General features: G+C 39.3%; 1 protein-coding gene across 1 annotated transcript in view; it reads left to right on the top strand.

The window, feature by feature from the left end:
• LOC100495020 (trichohyalin) overlaps positions 1-20,305 on the top strand; it is a 53,586-nt gene that overhangs the window by 2,157 nt on the left and 31,124 nt on the right. Inside the window, exons 2-6 of the mRNA XM_031903976.1 lie at positions 7,234-7,297; positions 9,967-10,056; positions 13,926-14,004; positions 16,141-16,255; positions 18,993-19,177. Coding sequence (XP_031759836.1) covers positions 7,234-7,297; positions 9,967-10,056; positions 13,926-14,004; positions 16,141-16,255; positions 18,993-19,177 — 533 coding nt within the window. The remainder of the gene's footprint in view (positions 1-7,233; positions 7,298-9,966; positions 10,057-13,925; positions 14,005-16,140; positions 16,256-18,992; positions 19,178-20,305) is intronic.

Here is a 20,305-nt window from a genome sequence, read left to right as displayed (position 1 = left end):
TACTCAGCAGCAGCAGCGTTACTAAATGCCCCAGAAGACAGAGAGCTTAAGCTTTGTTAATTAGCAGGTGTGCCTTACTAATTAATGTGTCAGAGCTCATCCAGATATATTACTCAGTATTCATGTAAAACACATATGAACTGAGATTTACTAGATCCCATCTGGTTTCCCAGTGCTAACCCTGCCAACTGGATGGCTATTAGCTAAAGGGGAGGTTCAACAAAAACAAATGCTCCATAAATATAAAAGGAATAACACTCACCTGTACATGCCCTAATCATGGATGTTTTGAAAACAGAAATACATTATTTGCCCTGCAGTTCTAGCAAAACAGTAAAGCCTTTCTGTAGCAGTAAAGGTATAGGAACTAATATCTGGAGTGCTTGGGACCTGGGTTTTGCAGATAAGAGCTCTTCCTGTAATCTGGATCGCCATAAGCCTATTAAAATCATGTAAACATTACATAAACCCAATAGTTGGTTTTGCCACGAATATGGATTCATGCACCTAAGTTATCATCAAGTACATATCCCAAATCTGTATATCTTTTCATGACAGGTATGGTATAAACACATAATTGTATCATATGTCAAATCCAGCGAAAAAAGTAATGAAATGAGAAAATCAGTGCATAAAACAAAAAATGTACTTTGCACTGCTGGATATACACTTGTCACTGAGGTGCTGGGAGTGTACTTCAGATCATATAAAGAACCACAGTTCCCTACCCATGATTTTCTACACATTAACACTTGTAGTTTTGCCTTTCTGTATATAAATCTTTAGACTTTTTAATACAATTCTATCACAAGTGCAAATCATATAAAGCTGTCAGTTGGTCAATAAGACCGGCATGCGCCTGTACCTAAATAAATATATCGTTATACTGCTATAATCATTAGAAGATGTCCCCATGTCCAGTGTGTGCCTGAACTTGCTAGCCATTAGTCCTCCAGTTCAGGCTATGGTGTGACTATGTAACTTTTAACATATTATAGTATGTCCTATTTCTAGCAAATATGGTCTTCATGATTTATTTTTTCTAGTTTTTAAATTATTCCTCTTCTACATCTACCCAGCTTTCAAATGGGGGTCACTGACCTCATCAGCTAAACAAATTCTACTCTATTGTTCCTTTTTTCCCTTATATTCCTTTCCTTATATTTCTATTCAGGCCTCCTCTCATTTATATTCCAGGCTCTCATTCAGACTGCCTGGTTGCTATGGTAAGCAAGACCCTAGCAACCACATAGCTGCTGAAATTCCAAACCAGAAAGATGCTAAATAAAAAGCTAAATAACTAAAAGTTGCCCCATAGGAAAGCTTTAGCTCTGTTAATCTGTGCATTGGAATGCATAAAAAAACCCATCACACAGGAACTCGACAATAAACACAAGAGTATGAGCCATTAACCCTTTTACTGCCAGCCATTTTGGTCAAAGCGGAACTTGTATTGCCAGACAGTTTTTGAACATTTTGCACTGTTTCACTTTAGGGGCCTTTCCTCGGGGGGACTTTTAGTTTACCAAGGAAAACAATATATCGTTTTTTTCAGAACAACCTAAGCTTTCAAAATATGGTAGAATTTTTGTGTAATTCCAATTCTGTAACAAGATATAGGCTTCTAAATGTCTAAAAATGCAAAAAAAATCAAATTTTCCATAATATAATCACACATACTAGAAAGAAAAATTATTTTATGCATGAATATACAACTGATTTGGAAAGTCCCATGTCTCCTGAACGTGCCAATACCAAATATATATAGTTTTATGGAGATTTCTCACTTGTATAGGTCAAAAACTCCCAGCATTACACTACCAAATTCCCAAAGCACTGCTCCAAAAAAACTGCATACTTTGGATTTCAAGGCCAAAATTCCACTAACAGAAGGTTTATCCCAGAAAATTGTACATTTTTGGAAAGAACAGATTCTGGGGAATACAGAATAGGCACAGCTGTCTGTCTACTCCAAACTATCAAGTCGCAATGCTTCCTAAAGTTATTGGTTTTATCAAAATTTGTGATTTTTTTAAAAATCGCTTCAAAGCTTCTAGTCTATAGTATCTTATCTCCTACAGGTCATAAAGTAACCAAATAAAACACCCTAAATATGAATGCCTGGGGTCCACTGAACAGTTTGATGCCCAATATGTATAGGTTTACCTAAGTATGTGGCATGTAGGGGCCCGAATGTGAACATACCCCATATGAACTGTCATTTCTGTCATTTCAGCTTCTGCAAAATCAACACATTTACATCATTATATGTGGGATAAAGCTAGTAAAAGTATGCTCACCCCAGAAAGTCATATATGTTTGGAAAGTACACATTCCCCCGAATCTAAAATGGGTACCCATGTCTTTCTACTCCAAAGTACCAAGCCGCACAGCTTTTCTAAAGTTAGCAATTTTGATGACATTTCCAAAAATCCCCTCAAAGCTTCCACTTTGAAGCATCTTATCTCCCACATAGCATTAGGTACCAAGATAAAACACCCTGAATTTGAACGCCAGGGGTCCACTGAACAGTTTGATGCCCAATATGTATAGGTTTACCTAAGTATGTGGCATGTAGGGGCCCCAATGTGAACATACCCCATATGAACTGTCATTTCTGTCATTTCAGCTTCTGCAAAATCAACACATTTACATCATTATATGTGGGATGAAGCTAGTAAAAAGTACGCTCACCCCAGAAAGTCATATATTTTTGGAAAGTACACATTCCCCGAATCTAAAATGGGTACCCATGTCTTTCTACTCCAAAGTACCCAAGCCGCACAGCTTTTCTAAAGTTAGCAATTTTGATGACATTTCCAAAAATCCCCTCAAAGCTTCCATTTTGAAGCATCTTATCTCCCACATAGCATTAGGTACCAAGATAAAACACCCTGAATTTGAACGCCACGGGTCCACTGAACAGTTTGATGCCCAATATGTATAGGTTTACCCAAGTATGTGGCATGTAGGGGCCCGAATGTGAACATACCCCCATATATACTGTCATTTCTGTCATTTCAGCTTCTGCAAAATCAACACATTTACATCATTATATGTGGGATAAAGCTAGTAAAAAGTATGCTCACCCCAGAAAGTCATATATTTTTGGAAAGTACACATTCCCCCGAATCTAAAATGGGTACCTATGTCTTTCTACTCCAAAGTACCAAGCCGCACAGCTTTTCTAAAGTTAGCAATTTTGATGACATTTCCAAAAATCCCCTCAAAGCTTCCACTTTGAAGCATCTTATCTCCCACATAGCATTAGGTACCAAGATAAAACACCCTGAATTTGAACACCAGGGGTCCACTGAACAGTTTGATGCCCAATATGTATAGGTTTACCCAAGTATGTGGCATGTAGGGGCCCGAATGTGAACATACCCCCATATATACTGTCATTTCTGTCATTTCAGCTCCTGCAAAATCAACACATTTACATCATTATATGTGAGATAAAGCTACAAAAAAGTACGCTCACCCCAGAAAGCCATATATTTTTGGAAAGTACACATTCCCCCGAATCTAAAATGGGTACCCATGTCTTTCTACTCCAAAGTACCAAGCCGCACAGCTTTTCTAAAGTTAGCAATTTTGATGACATTTCCAAAAATCCCCTCAAAGCTTCCATTTTGAAGCATCTTATCTCCCACATAGCATTAGGTACCAAGATAAAACACCCTGAATTTGAACGCCAGGGGTCCACTGAACAGTTTGATGCCCAATATGTATAGGTTTACCTAAGTATGTGGCATGTAGGGGCCCCAATGTGAACATACCCCCATATATACTGTCATTTCTGTCATTTCAGCTCCTGCAAAATCAACACATTTACATCATTATATGTGGGATAAAGCTACAAAAAAGTACGCTCACCCCAGAAAGTCATATATTTTTGGAAAGTACACATTCCCCCGAATCTAAAATGGGTACCCATGTCTTTCTACTCCAAAGTACCAAGCCGCACAGCTTTTCTAAAGTTAGCAATTTTGATGACATTTCCAAAAATCCCCTCAAAGCTTCCACTTTGCAGCATCTTATCTCCCACATAGCATTAGGTACCAAGATAAAACACCCTGAATTTGAACACCAGGGGTCCACTGAACAGTTTGATGCCCAATATGTATAGGTTTACCCAAGTATGTGGCATGTAGGGGCCCGAATGTGAACATACCCCCATATATACTGTCATTTCTGTCATTTCAGCTCCTGCAAAATCAACACATTTACATCATTATATGTGGGATAAAGCTACAAAAAAGTACGCTCACCCCAGAAAGTCATATATTTTTGGAAAGTACACATTCCCCCGAATCTAAAATGGGTACCCATGTCTTTCTACTCCAAAGTACCAAGCCGCACAGCTTTTCTAAAGTTAGCAATTTTGATGACATTTCCAAAAATCCCCTCAAAGCTTCCACTTTGCAGCATCTTATCTCCCACATAGTGTTAGGTACCAAGATAAAACACCCTAAATTTGAACGCCAGGGGTCCACTGAACAGTTTGATGCCCAATATGTATAGGTTTACCTAAGTATGTGGCATGTAGGGGCCCCAATGGGAACATACCCCCATATGATCTATCATTTCAGCTCCTGCAAAATCAACACATTTACATCCTTTATGTGGGATAATGCTACAAAAAAAGTACATTCACCCCAGAAAGCCATATATTTTTGGAAAATACACATCCCCCCGAATCTATAATGGGTAAACATTTCTTATTGCTACAAAGTACCAAGCTGTAAAGCTTTCCTAAGTTTGCAGATTTATATGACATTTCGAAAATCGCATAAAAATGTTGCAATTTGCCGCATTTATCTCTCACAATTTCTTGATAAAGATCAGATAAAGACAAATCACCCCAAAAAGGAACACCAGAGGTCTACTGAACAGTTTGATGCCCAATATGCATAGATATACCAAAGTCTGCGGTATGTACTGAACCCAAAATGAAAATAGCGCATAAGGATTTCTCGCCTGCCAGCTCAGCTTTTGCACACAGAGCCCCCTGTCAGTGTATTATGTGCCAAAACTTCCCCTAACCATACAGTGACCCCCACAAAACCATATATTTTTGGAAAGTACACATTCTGACAAATCCAACAAGGGTAAAGAGTCCTTTCTACACCAAAGTACCAATCTGCAGAGCTTTCCTAAAGTTATTGGTTTTTATGACATTTCAGAAAATCGCCTAAAAATGTTGCAATTTGTCGCATTTATCTCACACAATTTCTTGCGTACAAAGGCAAGTCACCCCAAATAGGAACACCAGAGGCCTACTGAACAGTTTGATGCCCAATATGCATAGATATACCAAAGTCTGCGGTATGTACTGAACCCTAAATGAAAATAGCGCATAAGGATTTCTCGCCTGCCAGCTCAGCTTTTGCACACAGAGCCCCCTGTCAGTGTATTATGTGCCAAAACTTCCCCTAACTATACAGTGACCCCCACAAAACCATATATTTTTGGAAAGTACACATTCTGACAAATCCAACAAGGGTAAAGAGTCCTTTCTACACCAAAGTACCAATCTGCAGAGCTTTCCTAAAGTTATTGGTTTTTATGACATTTCAGAAAATCGCCTAAAAATGTTGCAATTTGTCGCATTTATCTCACACAATTTCTTGCGTACAAAGGCAAGTCACCCCAAATAGGAACACCAGAGGCCTACTGAACAGTTTGATGCCCAATATGCATAGATATACCAAAGTCTGCAGTATGTACTGAACCCTAAATGAAAATAGCGCATAAGGATTTCTCGCCTGCCAGCTCAGCTTTTGCACACAGAGCCCCCTGTCAGTGTATTATGTGCCAAAACTTCCCCTAACTATACAGTGACCCCCACAAAACCATATATTTTTGGAAAGTACACATTCTGACAAATCCAACAAGGGTAAAGAGTCCTTTCTACACCAAAGTACCAATCTGCAGAGCTTTCCTAAAGTTATTGGTTTTTATGACATTTCAGAAAATCGCCTAAAAATGTTGCAATTTGTCGCATTTATCTCACACAATTTCTTGCGTACAAAGGCAAGTCACCCCAAATAGGAACACCAGAGGCCTACTGAACAGTTTGATGCCCAATATGCATAGATATACCAAAGTCTGCAGTATGTACTGAACCCTAAATGAAAATAGCGCATAAGGATTTCTCGCCTGCCAGCTCAGCTTTTGCACACAGAGCCCCCTGTCAGTGTATTATGTGCCAAAACTTCCCCTAACTATACAGAGACCCCCAGAAAACCATATATTTTTGGAAAGTACACATTCTGATGAATTCAAAATAGGTAAAGTTATTTTTGTACACCAAAGTTACACCTGGCAAAGCTACGCTAAAAACAGATCAGGAATACTTATATAGGGATAAAATGTGATAAAACCACAAAAATTGTGCAAATCAGTGAAACAACAAAATAAGTCACATGACAGTGTAATTAGTGGCCAGAATATCTGATCCAATAGTTACGCTGTCAAAATAAACAGTTTTTAGGTAAAAGAAAATAAAAACAAAGTGGTAAAATGAAAAAAAAAAAAAAAAAAAAGCAAAACAAAAAAAACCAAAGTGTTTGTGTATACATGTGTGTACATGTGTAAAAGTTGTGTGATAGTGTGTAAGTGTGTATATGAGTGTAAATAAGTGTATAAAAGTGTGAAAAATGAAAAAAAAAAAAAAAAAAAAAAAATAAATAAAAAAATGCTAAAATGTGTGCTGTAAGTGTGTGTAAATGTATGTAAGTGTGTATAAATGTATGTAAATGTGTGTATAAGTGTGTAAAAGTGTGTAAAAGCAATAAAAAAAAAACTCCTTACCTGTTCCTGAAGACCCGATCGCTCCTGGCTCAGTTGGGCCGGCGCTGGGGGAGAGGGAGGAAGCAGGAAGCAGCAGATGCGATGCGATCGCGTCTGCTGCTTCCTGGAGGGTCCTGCGAGCGATCGGCTCGCAGGACCCTGATGACAGCCCCCCTGGCACATTGCCCAGGGGGGCTGTCATTGTTAGAAGCCCTCTGCAGCGGCGGCACATGCCGCCGCTGCAGAGGGCAGCGCTTAAATGCCAACGACGTATGAGACACGTCGTTGGCGTTTAAGCCCTTTTACTGCCAGCACGTATGCCATACGTGCTTGGCAGTAAAAGAGTTAAATAGTGTTTTGTTTTTGCCTTTTGATAGTTCAAGTGTAATTTAAGGCCGTTTCACATTTATTGTACTTATTTTGCTGGTCTTACAGAAACCATAAAGGCATCCCTCAAGTCAAAAAATTCTAAAAGAAATATGAAAACCACTGAGATTAAGTAAGTATAACACAACATTTTCTACATTGATTGGTAGCTTTTGTAACACTGAGCCCATTGGGCTGATTTACTAAATTGTACCAATGCAGTAGTGAACAGCACCCAACCCTAACCTGCCTACTCCCAACCCGAACCCTACCCAACCTAGCAAGCTGTCTCTATATACCCAACCCCCCTAAAGGTGGCCATACACGTGGCGATCTGACGATGTTTCGTACGACCATCGGTCGCACGAAACATCTTAAGATCCGCCACACACCATTCAGGGCTGAATCGGCAGGTAAGGAGGTAGAAACAATAGGATTTCTACCTCCTTCTGCCGATTCAGATCTGAAGGGAGAATTTTGGTCAGGCGCCTTCTATGGCGCCCGATCAAAATTTTCCAACTGGTCCGATCGGCGAGTCGTCCGATATCAGCAGGTTCCTGCGATATCGGTCGACTCGCCGACATACCATACACGCACCGATTATCGTACGAAACGAGGTTTCGTACGATAATATCGGTGCGTGTATGGCCACCTTAACTGTGATGACACCAAGACAGATAGAGACAGGTAGCAGGAAGTGGGGCATTAAAATGTTCTGAGCAGGGTGGCAGAGTTTGGCCTGCGCCCACAAGTGGCCTGCAAAAATTGAGTGTTCGTTAACCTGTACCCATGGGACCTGCAGGTTTTGGGCTGGGCCCACACATCCCTACGATGCAGTCCATGGTGACCGATCAACTGTCTGCTTTTATTTATTTTTAGTTGTAGTAGATAGATCATCAGGAGTTTAAATTGTATGTTTTATGATAAATGTAGTTAACATGATATTAAATAATAAATGTATAGGTCTTTAAATGAAGTGGCCAACTAATATACAAAATATTATAAGGTAAACCTTTTAAACTAACTTTATTATTTTATAAATGGACCTGGTTTAAGTAACAATTAGGACTTAATATTTTATTTTCCATGGTTTATAAATGATTTGCCTATTCTATTCAGCCTCCAGCTGATTAAAGAAACTAAAGCTGAGCTTGATAAAGGGTTGTTCAAAGAGTGTCATGATTTTTATGGAATAGTTTTTATTACTATATTAGGCTGTTCACATTGCAAATAATTGATTCTACCATTTGAAATGTATTTCTTGAACGAACAAATGTATTTTTTGGTTGTAATATTGGTGTGTGCTTTGCCTGATTCTGAACTTTCAGAAAGAGCCAGCACTACTCATTAGAACTGCTTTCAGGTAACCTATTGTTTCTCCTACTCAGTGTAACTGAAGGAGTTATGACTGTTAAGGTGGCCATACACGTTAAGATCTTCTCCCGATATTCCCACCTAGGGGTGGGCGATATTGGTAAAATATAGGCTAATTTGATCGTTTGACCCTGGGGCCATAGATCGAATTATAACAGGAATGGGTGCAGTCGGTTCGGGGACCGCATCATCGAGCCGATGCGGTCCCGGATTCGACTAAATCTTTTAACCTGCCTGATCGATATCTGGCCAATTTCAGGCCAGATATTGGTCGGTCATGCCCCTCATTCCGGCCGATAAGCTGCCAAGGGACCTATATCGGCAGCTACAATCGGCCTGTGTATGGCCACCTTTAGGGACTGTTATTGTGCTACATTTTCATTGTTCAGCTGATCTGATGCTGGGAGGCAAGGGGAGGGGGGTGATATCACTGCAACTGGCAGTGCAGCAGCAAAGTGTGACTGAAGTTTATTAAAGTTTATTAAAAGTCAAATGGCTGAGGGCACCTGCGGAATTAAGAACATGCCTAGCCCCATGTCAAATTTCAAAATTAAAATAATCTATTTGCTCTTTTGAAAAATGTATTACAATGCAGGATTCTACTGGATAAATTCTATTAACTAATGCATTTTGTAAAAAACATTTTTCTCCTTTGACCGTATTCCTTTAAACCAGTAGCCATATCAGAAAGGGTACACCTCCCAACCACAGCTGCTATGGTTATTTTGCATTTTCAACACCCAGTGCTAAAAATTTTCCCCGTTACTGATCCCCCGTCCTCCATCTTTAGTTATTTCTCTTGACAAGTATATTACTTCAGGGTGGACTTTTAGCAATGATTTACAAAAACATGGTTAATTTTCAGCAATATAGCCACAGCACCTAGGCTGGGTGAGCATATCTTTTGAGTTGCCTTGCTCTAAATGTGGCCATACACAGGCAGATTTAAGCTGCCGATTCCAGTCCTTTAGACGAATTTGGCAGTATCTGCCCATTTATGGGGTCCAACAACGGCTCTACCTGACTGATATCTGGCAAATATCGCCAAGGTGTCGATTGGGCAGGTTTGATTTTTCAGTCAGAACAAAGACTGCATTGGCTCATTGATGTGGTCCTCACTCTGAACGCTCCTATCTACATCCTTAAAATTAGCCCAATATTGCCCACCTTAAGTGGGAATATTGGGGAGAGATCCAATTGCTTGGCGATTTTGCCAAACAATCAAATCTTATAATGTATGGCCAAATTTAGTTGAAATGCAACTTGTCACCTTCTACCCCTGTTATCAAGGTTGCTCAGAAGAGAACTTTTCAGGATAAAGACATATTGGAGAGATAAACAGGGTAACAACAGTAAAACACTGATTCTATCATCTGTCAATGGCATTGTTTACTTCTTCACAACCTTGTGTATTTTTTTTTCTTCTAGAAACAAGGAGCTGTTTCCTTTTATTGAAGCAGAATATATAAAGAATCTTCAGAAACAAGTCTATCTCCTGGATCTAGAGACATCTTTTCTATATCCTTACTAATATACATACTGCAACAGGACTACGTTTTCCTCTTTATCCAAAATGCTACACTGGCTTTATTGCTACCCTACCTATGAATGGCCAGATTGTTTATTGGCAAAGCAATAGAGATCTAAAACTATTTGCATTTCCTTTCGTAGCTTTGAATCTGTAGGCCAGATATAGAATTGGGTATGATATCAACAGGCTCTCAGGCTTCAGCTGGTCTAACACAAAGGTAAAAATGTATCTTGCTGAAAGATTGCAGAAGTGGGAGTTGAAGAAGGTGGCAATGTATGGCAGTGCTGGTTCTCTTGACTGAGCAGTCATGCAGGAGTTTTGCATGCTGACAATTCACTGCTGGCAGACGTTTTGCATGTCTGAGCTGACAAGGAAACCAGCATTGTTCTCCACCATTGCCTATTGGCATGATATGGGGCAGCTGTTGGAAGTGTATTGGCTGGGCAGACTCAGGCCCGGACTGGAATGCAGAATAGGCCCTGACATTTGAAGTGACAGTGGCTCAAACAATCCCCCACTAGCCACTAAATAGTGACTGTCTTTGACATCTTACAGCAGCCACTCATTTGCCAGAATCCACAGATTGCCAGTCTGGGTATGGGCAGACTAATGAACTACATATGTCAGAATTCTTTGCAAACCTATGAAAAGATTTGTCTTGATCCCTTTTTCTTGACAGCTTCAGTCAGTCCTTTCCACCTATGCAAGGTAGACTTAACTTTCAATTCATGAATACCTTTAAATAAAAGACAAAACTTTTTTTCTGTACATGTCATCGTATTGGTGACATATGCACCTTTTTAAAATAACCTTACTTATTAATTTTTTTTAAAAAGGAAGGTATATTTTTTCTTCAGGGAAATGGCATATTCTGTAATTTTGGACTTTTCGCCACCAGAGTGTTGACACAAGAGCATGTAACTGATTTTAGGACAAGTCTCTGCAGAACTGTTTAGGGTGTTATTGTACAATACTTTTTGTCTACTTAAAAGCGATGCACTAATATATTGCGTTAAAACGACCAGTGTACCATTCCACCATTAAGCTTTCCTCTCCCCCAGCATGAGATTCAAAATAAGCCCCTGCATTTCGAGTACACAGAGGTTCAAAGAGCCTCCCACAAGCCCAATAAATATGGCAATTTACAGCAGTCCCTCTGGCAATTGCCAGAATCCATAGATTACCAGTCTGACTTCTCCTCTGCCAGTTAATCTGTGCTGGGGGATTAAAAGACAATCTGCTTTCTTCTAGCCCCAAATGGCTGTGCACTGATTCGTCTGTGCACAAACAGGGTAATGTTGTGCCTGCCAGTGCACAGATTTTGGGCCAGAATGAAGCCGATAGTGAAGAGCTAGTGCTTGTTGTGCAATTTCAGTTGACTAACCCTGGCCATGCATTTTTCAATATTTCTTATAGTTTAATTGATTTCCAGACATAGAACCCTAAAGGTGGCCATACACGAGGCGATTTCGCTCGTTGTGCGATGAACGATTATATCGACAAACGATCGTATGGCGATCGAGTTCCCATACGATATGCCATCCACGGGCAACGATAATTCGGGAAAGATTTTGTCGCATCATTATCGTAAAATACCTACGATCGTACATCTACGTACGATCGATGTCGTTGACTTCTGCTGCTGGCAATCGTGACATGCGCAGAGAACAATCGTTGAAAGACAAATGTCTGACACTCACACCAACTGGCAGATTTTATCGTTAAACGACCAAAATTTTTAAACCTGGCCGATCGATTTTGGGGACGATAATGTCGGCTCGTTTAGTGGGCCGACGATCGTTCGTACACCACCAACTATACGATAACTTAACGATAGCATCGGATCGTTCGGGAATCGGTCGTTTGTAAGTAAAAAATCGGTCCGTGTATGGCCACCTTAACTCTTGTGTTCCCTATACCAACTGAGTTGACCAGTCACAATCTGCTGCTGTCAAACAAAACCTGATCAGAGGCAATTTGCATATTCATGTGATTGAGTGCTGGCACCCTGAGCCATATATAAATATAAAGAGAGAGACTCTGATTTCATTCCATTCAGCTAAAACTTACACTGTTAAAGGAACAAAGAATGAATGCTGGTAAAACACGACAGAACAAAATCTGCATATAAATTGGTAAATTTTACAAGCTTTGGCCCTAAACATAAAGTTGGTCGAGAAGTGTCACCTGGATTTATAGCCTCCCTTTATAAAATAGCAGTTACGGCTTATTGTCTTATAGAAGATCACAAATTCTTGAACTGCCAGAGTCTCAGCCCCACTGCAAGGTAAGATGGGCGCTCATAAAATGTAAGTGCAAAAGGACCCAAAGTTCTAAAAGATTTTCACAACCTTCCTTAGAAGAGCACTAATCTTCCCAGTTATTTTTCCCTAAGGCCTGGGAACACAAGTTACAAATCACAGGCAGTCATAGGGGTGAAGTTGACATTAATTGTTGGCTTAGTATGGGCAACGATACTGCCATTGTTTATGTGTAATTGACCATTTTATTCTTTTATTCACTTTTCTGTGTTTAATGCAGACCACTTTCTGACTGCAACCTGATAACAATTTAAATTCCAAATCAAAGGTGTGCAGAAAAATGGCAACAAAATATATACAGAAAAAAATTCCAACTGCCTGCTAAACCTTTCAAGTACAGGTATAGGACCCCTTATCCCATTATCCAGAAAGTTCCGAATTATGTAATAAAAGGCCATCTCCCATAGACTCCATTATAAGCATATAATTAAAATAATTTCCTTTTTCTCTATAATAATAAACCAGTAGCTTGTACTTGATCCCAACCAAGATATAATTATTCCTTATTGAAGGCAAAACAATTCTGTCGGGTTTATTTAACATTTATATGATTTTTAGAAGACTTAAGGTGTGGTGATCTAAATTACCGAAAGACCCCTTATCCAGAAAACCCGAGGTCCCGAGCATTCTGGATAACAGGTCTCATACCTGTACTAGAACAATGTAAATGCCATACATAAAAAAAGTCATGATAAGAATTTATAATTAGAGTGTTTACTTGCTTTAATTATTCCCTGACCCCTTGGGTCTTAAGGTGCCCATACACTATAAGATCCGCTCGCTTGGCGATGTCGCCAAGCGAGCGGATCTTCACCCGATATCCCCACCTACGGGTGGGAGATATCGGGTAGCAAGTAACTTAAAAAAAATAATCCGATGGTTTGGCCCCACAAATGATTACATTTGTGGTTATGGGGCAGTCGGTTCGGGGAGCGCATCAACAAGCCGATGCGGTCCCCGATCCGACCGGATTTTCTAACCTGGCCGATCGAGATCTGGCCAATTTCAGGCCAGATATCGGTCGGCCAGGCCGCTCTGTTCTGCCCATACATGGGCCGATTAGCTGCCGAATCGGTCCAAGGGACCGATATCGGCAGCTATAGTCGGCCTGTGTATGGGGACCTTTACAATCTGATTTTCCTATGTGTTTCAATGAAAAAACTAATAGTGCGAGAGTAACCTTAGTAGAAAAGTCCCCCTGTAAGTACAGTACACTCAATATAAGCATCAGATGCAGAATCACCAGTGTTAGGTTGAAGCACTTTGTGCCCACTGGGAATGTGGGACTACTTTGGGGGGGGGGCAATATTCTACCAGGTATTCTGCCACTTTTTGGTGAAAAGTTGTGGAGAAAATGGTTTATAATTATTTCAGTACAAATTCTTCTTTAGGGTTTTGTTTCAGGTTCTAGTTCAGAATTTGAAGAATCAAGTAAAAGATATGATGGCGTTGAATAAAATGATGTGTTTTATTGAAAAGGGGGAAACATGTTAAAACTTTTCAATGTGAGATGTTTTCTTAACAATATATTTCACAAGAGATCAAGCTAAAAAGGCAACCAGCATTCAGCCAAAACTAGCTTCTGAGGCTGAAAACATGATAACACAAATGAAAGTATGTATTTGTTTTGCATTTTTTTGTGTCTGCTATTGTGTGAAAATAGTTCAGAGAATGTTGGGTAGGCAGATGGGTAAAGCTTGCCACAGTGTAGAGACCAGTAAAGAATAATTGCTGGTGCCAGTTTCTGCCTTTTAACTAAATGCAGCCATACACTAGCAGACCCTAACTGTATCCAATAAACTAGCTCACTGCCTGAATGCTCTTTGTAGTATATTTCAGCATGGTGCATGGGCTAATTACATTTTTCAAAATTGCCTAATCAATGCACCAGCCATAAATCATGGTGCATATAGATACATTATGATTGGTGAACCATCATTCACAAACCAAAAATAATTTTGTATGATGTTATTTGTACATGTATGACCAGCTATGCCCTTGTAAAATTGCCAAGAGTAGATTGTGCGCATTTCATGTGGCTACATGAACAGCTAGAGAAAATAAACAAATGCAGACACTAATGCATTCTTTACTGTAGAAAACTCACCAAAATAGAGAGGTGGTCCAGGTGCTCTAGCCCCAGACCCTAGACAAGCGTAATCACAATAGCAAAAAAGATATTGGGCACTCTGGGAACTCACAAACAGGCCAGCAAAATAATAAAAAATGGAAAAAAATATTTAGATGCACAGCCATCCTAGCTGCACCAATACATTTGATTGCGAGAAATAATGAAGATGTTCTAACTCATGCCACTTCCAAGTCAGAGGATAACATCCCATGTATGCCAATGGATTGTTGTCCCTTGCATTGTATTGATGCCTTTATAAGATTTAACAATTATTTTAATATAGTCCAGAACACAAATATATATAGTATCTATAAATTAGATAATCAGCTGCTATATTAAATATGTTGGACAGCACGGCATTAGGTGTTTGGTCATGTACATTGTAAGTGGAATAAAATTATAGCTGACAAGAAGTCTCTTACAGCTTTCATATGATGATTGATGTCACTTAACTTGACTTTCTTGGAATTTCTTGGTTGCACCTGGATGCCACCTTTCCTTGTTGAGATGTTTGAACAAACTCTATAGAAAGTGGAATATAATGCAGTTAGTTGACAGTGACCAACGGGCTCTGGGTTTCTGTCTCCTGGTCTGTTTACCTTTTCTAATGAATGTTAGCTCCCTGTTATATGCACAGAGAGTGTTAAATGTACATTTTATGTATGCCTAATGGAAATTTTAATAGAAATATCACTAAATTGTTTAAAGGTCTTTTTTCTGTAGAAATGTTTTTTATTTCTTGCAATACTTGGTTTTTCGGCAGTGGCAGATGGGAGGTTTGCCACCCATGCAGCTGCTTTCCATTCATAAGGGTGAAGACACACTGGGCTACTAGTAGCAAGGCTACTAAACTTTAAAAATACGTAGAATTGCCTCTGCACACATAGAAAACAATTATCAGTAAATGGTCAGCATTGTCTTTTTTAGTAGCCACGACAAGTAACTTCTACTAGTAGCTCCGTGTGTATTCTATAACCAGTCTTTCCATGGATAGTGTGAATGTTTATGTATATATATATATGTATGTATATACACAGGTCTTGAAGTGCAATATATACTATGAAGGAGGCCAAAATATCTGTATTTTTTTATAACAAAAACAAAATGTAACCGCATTCACTTATAAAAAAAAAAGAAGTGCTTTATCTTCCTGCCACTTTGGCTTTATGAGGCAATAGCTGTGTTGTTTGTATCACTTTGAGAAAGGCTAGACTGCTAACCGAAATGTTAGTCCATCTATTTTTAGATGTGAGTGCTGGCGATTTTTTTCCGATATATATATATATATATATATATATATATATATATAGTCCAGAGTGGGAGGCACACCATAAAAATGAGAGTAAACCTAGGTGCCAGAGCTATAAAATCTGTAGATAAATAAAGGATGTCGGCACTCTTAGGATTTCCACAATAAGGCAAAAAAAGTAAAGTTTTTTTCAAATGCAAGTGGTGAGATTTATTGTTGGAAACAATAAATCTCACCACTTGCATTTGAAAAAAACTTTACTTTTTTTGCCTTATTGTGGAAATCCTAAGAGTGCCGACATCCTTTATTTATATATATATATATATATATATATATATATATTTAATGGCATTTCTTCCTGTCTGTTTAGGAGGTGCAGTCCCATATCAACAGCATGGAGGTGGAGCTAAGCATCAAAGAGAAAAGAATAAATTCTGTGAAAAGAGAGAAGGAGACGATTCACAATAACCTGCAAAGTCTGTCAGGTAATCAGATTAGATCATAAGACTGCTGTGCCTCTCAGTGTCTGCCTGCTCTTTATTGAAAGGGTTGCCAGTGGTTCAATGCACACAATACACAGACACCTGGCAGGGAAACACTATCTGTATGATTTAGTGGGTGTGTACTCTCTAGAGCTTATTCGGATTGGTTCTTAAACAGAATATTTGTTTAATTTTTTTCTGCCTGTACCAATACAATGGGTTTCTCCTACTTTTCGAGCCAGTGATCACTTTATAACCAAGCAGATACAATATAGATCTTCATTTACAAATGATTACATTTAAAGAATTTACATTTTCCACTTGCAGCATCATCTGCTTTGCCAGGTGTCAGATCTTTTCTATAGGCAAGAGAAAGGCACCATCTGCCATGAATTCCTTTTCTCCTCCAAACCCTTTATGTCATGTGTGACAATTTAAACACAATTAGAAAACAAATGTCTGAGATGTGGAATAGTGAATAAGATATAACTCAAAACTATTTAGGTTGTGATGTGATCAGGTTTTTGTCAGCAAAGGAGAAAATTCGGAAAACAGGAAAAACCTACACGGTGGGGTCACAGCCAATACAAAGTGGGGGGTTGTGTGACCTAAGGGGGGTTGGGAAATCCTACACTATCTCTAAACTAGAGATAAAATCTAATGTTTCCCTTTTAATTATATGGAATCATATATGGCTATGTAAAAAATGATATAACATTTTTTGGAAGTTCGGATTTTATTTTTATACCTTTTTCACAGAAGCCCAATTGAATAAGATCATGTCTTAAAGGGGGGGTTTTTGCACTTTAAAACTTCGCGTAGTTCATGTATAGCCCTGTATATAGCACAAGGCGCTCTGGCAACACCCAGGACCTGAGGGGCCTAACAGCAACAAACAATAAGGTCTTTTACCAAAGGAAATGAAAAAATGAATTGTGAAAGAGCTTGCACACAATCACACATTCATAGGGTGAGGGATATGGGTGGGTTTAGACACTACTGGCCACTCAGTGCTTGGAGCGTAATCTGAACCTGGATTAGATTTAGCACCTTAGCCCATGAGTTCTAGGAACTTCATTGGCTGTTGGCAAAATACATTCTAGCTGCTTTTTACCATAACAATATTTTACCCAGATATTTTTTATCCAGCCGTGAGCAGAAGAGATGTAACTAGTAGCAAAGGCTTACAGTTCTACTAAATGTAAATCATGCCTCTCAGTAGGATATAACACAAAATATTAAAGGAGCCACACACACTTTATAGAGCAGGAATCCCCAACCTTTTATACCATAAAAGCCACATTTAAATGTAAAAAATGTTAGGGAGCAACACAAGCATGAAAAAGGTTCCTGGGTGTGCCAATGAGAGTTATCGTTGGCTATTTGGTAGCCCCTATGTGGACTGGCAGCCTACAGAAGGCTCTGTTTGGGATTATACTTAGCTTTTATGCAACTAAAACTTGCCTTCTTACCAGAAATTCAAAAATAAGCACCTGCTTTGAGGCCACTGAGAGCAACACCCAAAGGGTTGGGGTGCAACATGTTGCTCACGAGCCACTGGTTGGGGAACACTGTTATAGAGCATGCAGGCAGTATGATGTCCCACATGCTTCACAATCCCCCTTCAGTAGAAAGTCTGAAGGATTTTTATTGTACAAGAAAGGGTATTTTTTTTGTCCATGATTTTATTGTAATAAAAAGGGCATAACTAATCGTGCAAGCTAAGCTAAGAAGCACAAAAAACACAAACACGCTCCGAGCGTTCGTTTGAATGCTCCGTGCGTATTTTCTGCAACTTTTTCTTGCCTTTCGCAACTTTTTCGTACTTTGTGACAAAATTTGTGCAACAAAATCGTATTGTCGCGCCGAGTACGAAAGTTTCGAATTCATTCAAGCTTCGGTATTGTGACTTTCCTTGGGCCAGGTTGGAGCTGTAGAGTGCAGAGAAGGATCAAAGTCGGAAACATTTTCCCGCTGTTTACAATCGTTCAGTACGAAAATTTCGGATTGCCAATACGTTATTATATATATATATTATTTTCGTGATATTTGCAATCTTCAGAAATTATCGTATCCAATCCGAATTTTTCCCATTTGGGATTTGAACTTGTGATTTCATGAATGAAGCCCTATGTGTAATTTAATCACTTAATGCAGCTTGCAATTTGTGATGCAAATCGCCATGTTTTTAACCCAGAATTTTTACTTTGTGTGTGCCAATGCATCAAAACCAATTGCACTTGTGGTTTGACAGTCATCAGAATGGTGTATGCACCTAATCCCCAACCTTTTTGGTTGCCACACTCAGATGTAAAAAATATTGGTAAGCCACACAAGCATGAAAAAGTTGGTTGTGATTGGCTATTTGGTAACCCCATCTTGACTGCTAGCCTCTAGGAGACTGCTTGGAGTAAATCTGTGTCTCTGTGCTTCCAAAACTTGTCTCCAAGTCAGAAATGTAAAAATGGGCACCTGCTTTGAGGACACTGTGAGCAACATCAAAGCAGGTTGTAAGCAACATGTTGCTTTCGAGCCTCTGTTTGGGGATGTCTGCTTTAGATGCAAGTCTGCTGAGCATAATTGCGCCCAATTTAAGTGAAAACACAAGTGCAGTTGGTTTTAATGTTGTTCGAACCATTGATATTGATATATGCACTTGGGGGAGATTGTCCCATTATAATAAGTGACCTATCTGCTGTCACTCCCGGGTCTAACCTGCTAATTACTTTTTTTTCCCCAGAGACAAACTTTCGAGAAAAGATGGTCTTGTTGGAAGAAGTCACCCAGCTAAAGAAACTTGCAGAGGTTTCCACACTAGATATTGCACATAAGGAAGAAGAGCTACAGAAAATTCAACATGAACTGCAGAGAACTATAAACAATGTAAAGGAGAAAGAAAGCGAGGTCCTTCACCTGCAGGCTGAGGTTATTAAATACCATATTTCCAGCTAGGGGTGATGGTCATTATTTTTAGGAATAGTAAACCTGCGGTATAAGAGAAATGAGTAATGTACCTAAGGATTTAATGGTGGATTAGAATTGTCCTTTGGAACCCATGCGAATAGAGATTAAAACCATGGAATGTATTCACACAGTTTATTTGTGAAACATGCTGGTATTATGAGCTGCTTTCTCTGGTATTTATCTGACCCACCCATCCAGAGGGACTGGAGAGAGAAGTAAGCACCACTATGTACTAGTAATGAACTTGGTATACCTTGTAGTGCAAACAAAAGTGTGATTTTCAGAGACTTGTGGCTCCCTTCACGAATGTAACACTGATTGCACTGATGTCAATGCTGTGTTAGTGAGAGGTGGAAGGGGTGTGACACATAGGCATCCTCCCTCATTCAGAGGCACAAAGTAGGGAGGAGCATGAGGTGCAGCCAGCATTAGGGCCCTGTCCTTAATCCAGCCCCGAGTGCTGGATTTTTGATCTGGCGCTAAGTACAGAGTGCAGCAATCCTGGGCGAAAATGCCCTGTAAGTGAGCACTAAGGAGCATGCTCTTCTCTGTTTCACTTGCACACTGGAGTTTGTAAATGACATCTAAAATGTATTACCAGCAATAAATCATCAATACAGCAGCAGTATCCTCCCCTTTTGCCGTACAGATCTCCTGGCATCTTATCCTAACCCACCAGCTCCACGCCGAACCTCACACATGCTAACAGAATAATCTTTTTACAGAAGCCGTTAGGACTGCGTGCTGTGTTTGCAGAAGTCTGCAGTCCTATCAGCTTCTGTAAAAGCTCATCTGTTTCCCTGGCGTGGTGGGGTATTTTTTTTTTTTTGAAGACCAGTGAGGCAATACTAATAGAGTAAGCAGGTGTTTTTTGTAAAAAGCTGTATCAAACAAACTGATATTAAAATTACAAATTTTATTTTTTTGTAAACAGTATTCATGCTGCTTTACTTCTATTGGATAACCATCCCTGCTCTTTGACTGTTGTAGAACTATCTCTTCTGGGCTGTAGTTTATTTATATTTATCTTTATGTATAGTGCTTTAAAAGATATGTCTGTCTATATTTAATATTTGCTCTTTCACTACT

The sequence above is a fragment of the Xenopus tropicalis genome, chromosome 6 (assembly GCF_000004195.4).
Source record: "Xenopus tropicalis strain Nigerian chromosome 6, UCB_Xtro_10.0, whole genome shotgun sequence".
In the NCBI taxonomy this organism is placed as follows: domain Eukaryota; kingdom Metazoa; phylum Chordata; class Amphibia; order Anura; family Pipidae; genus Xenopus; species Xenopus tropicalis.
The sequence above is the reverse complement of the archived record's forward strand: the minus strand, read 5'-3'. Positions and strand labels throughout refer to the sequence as shown.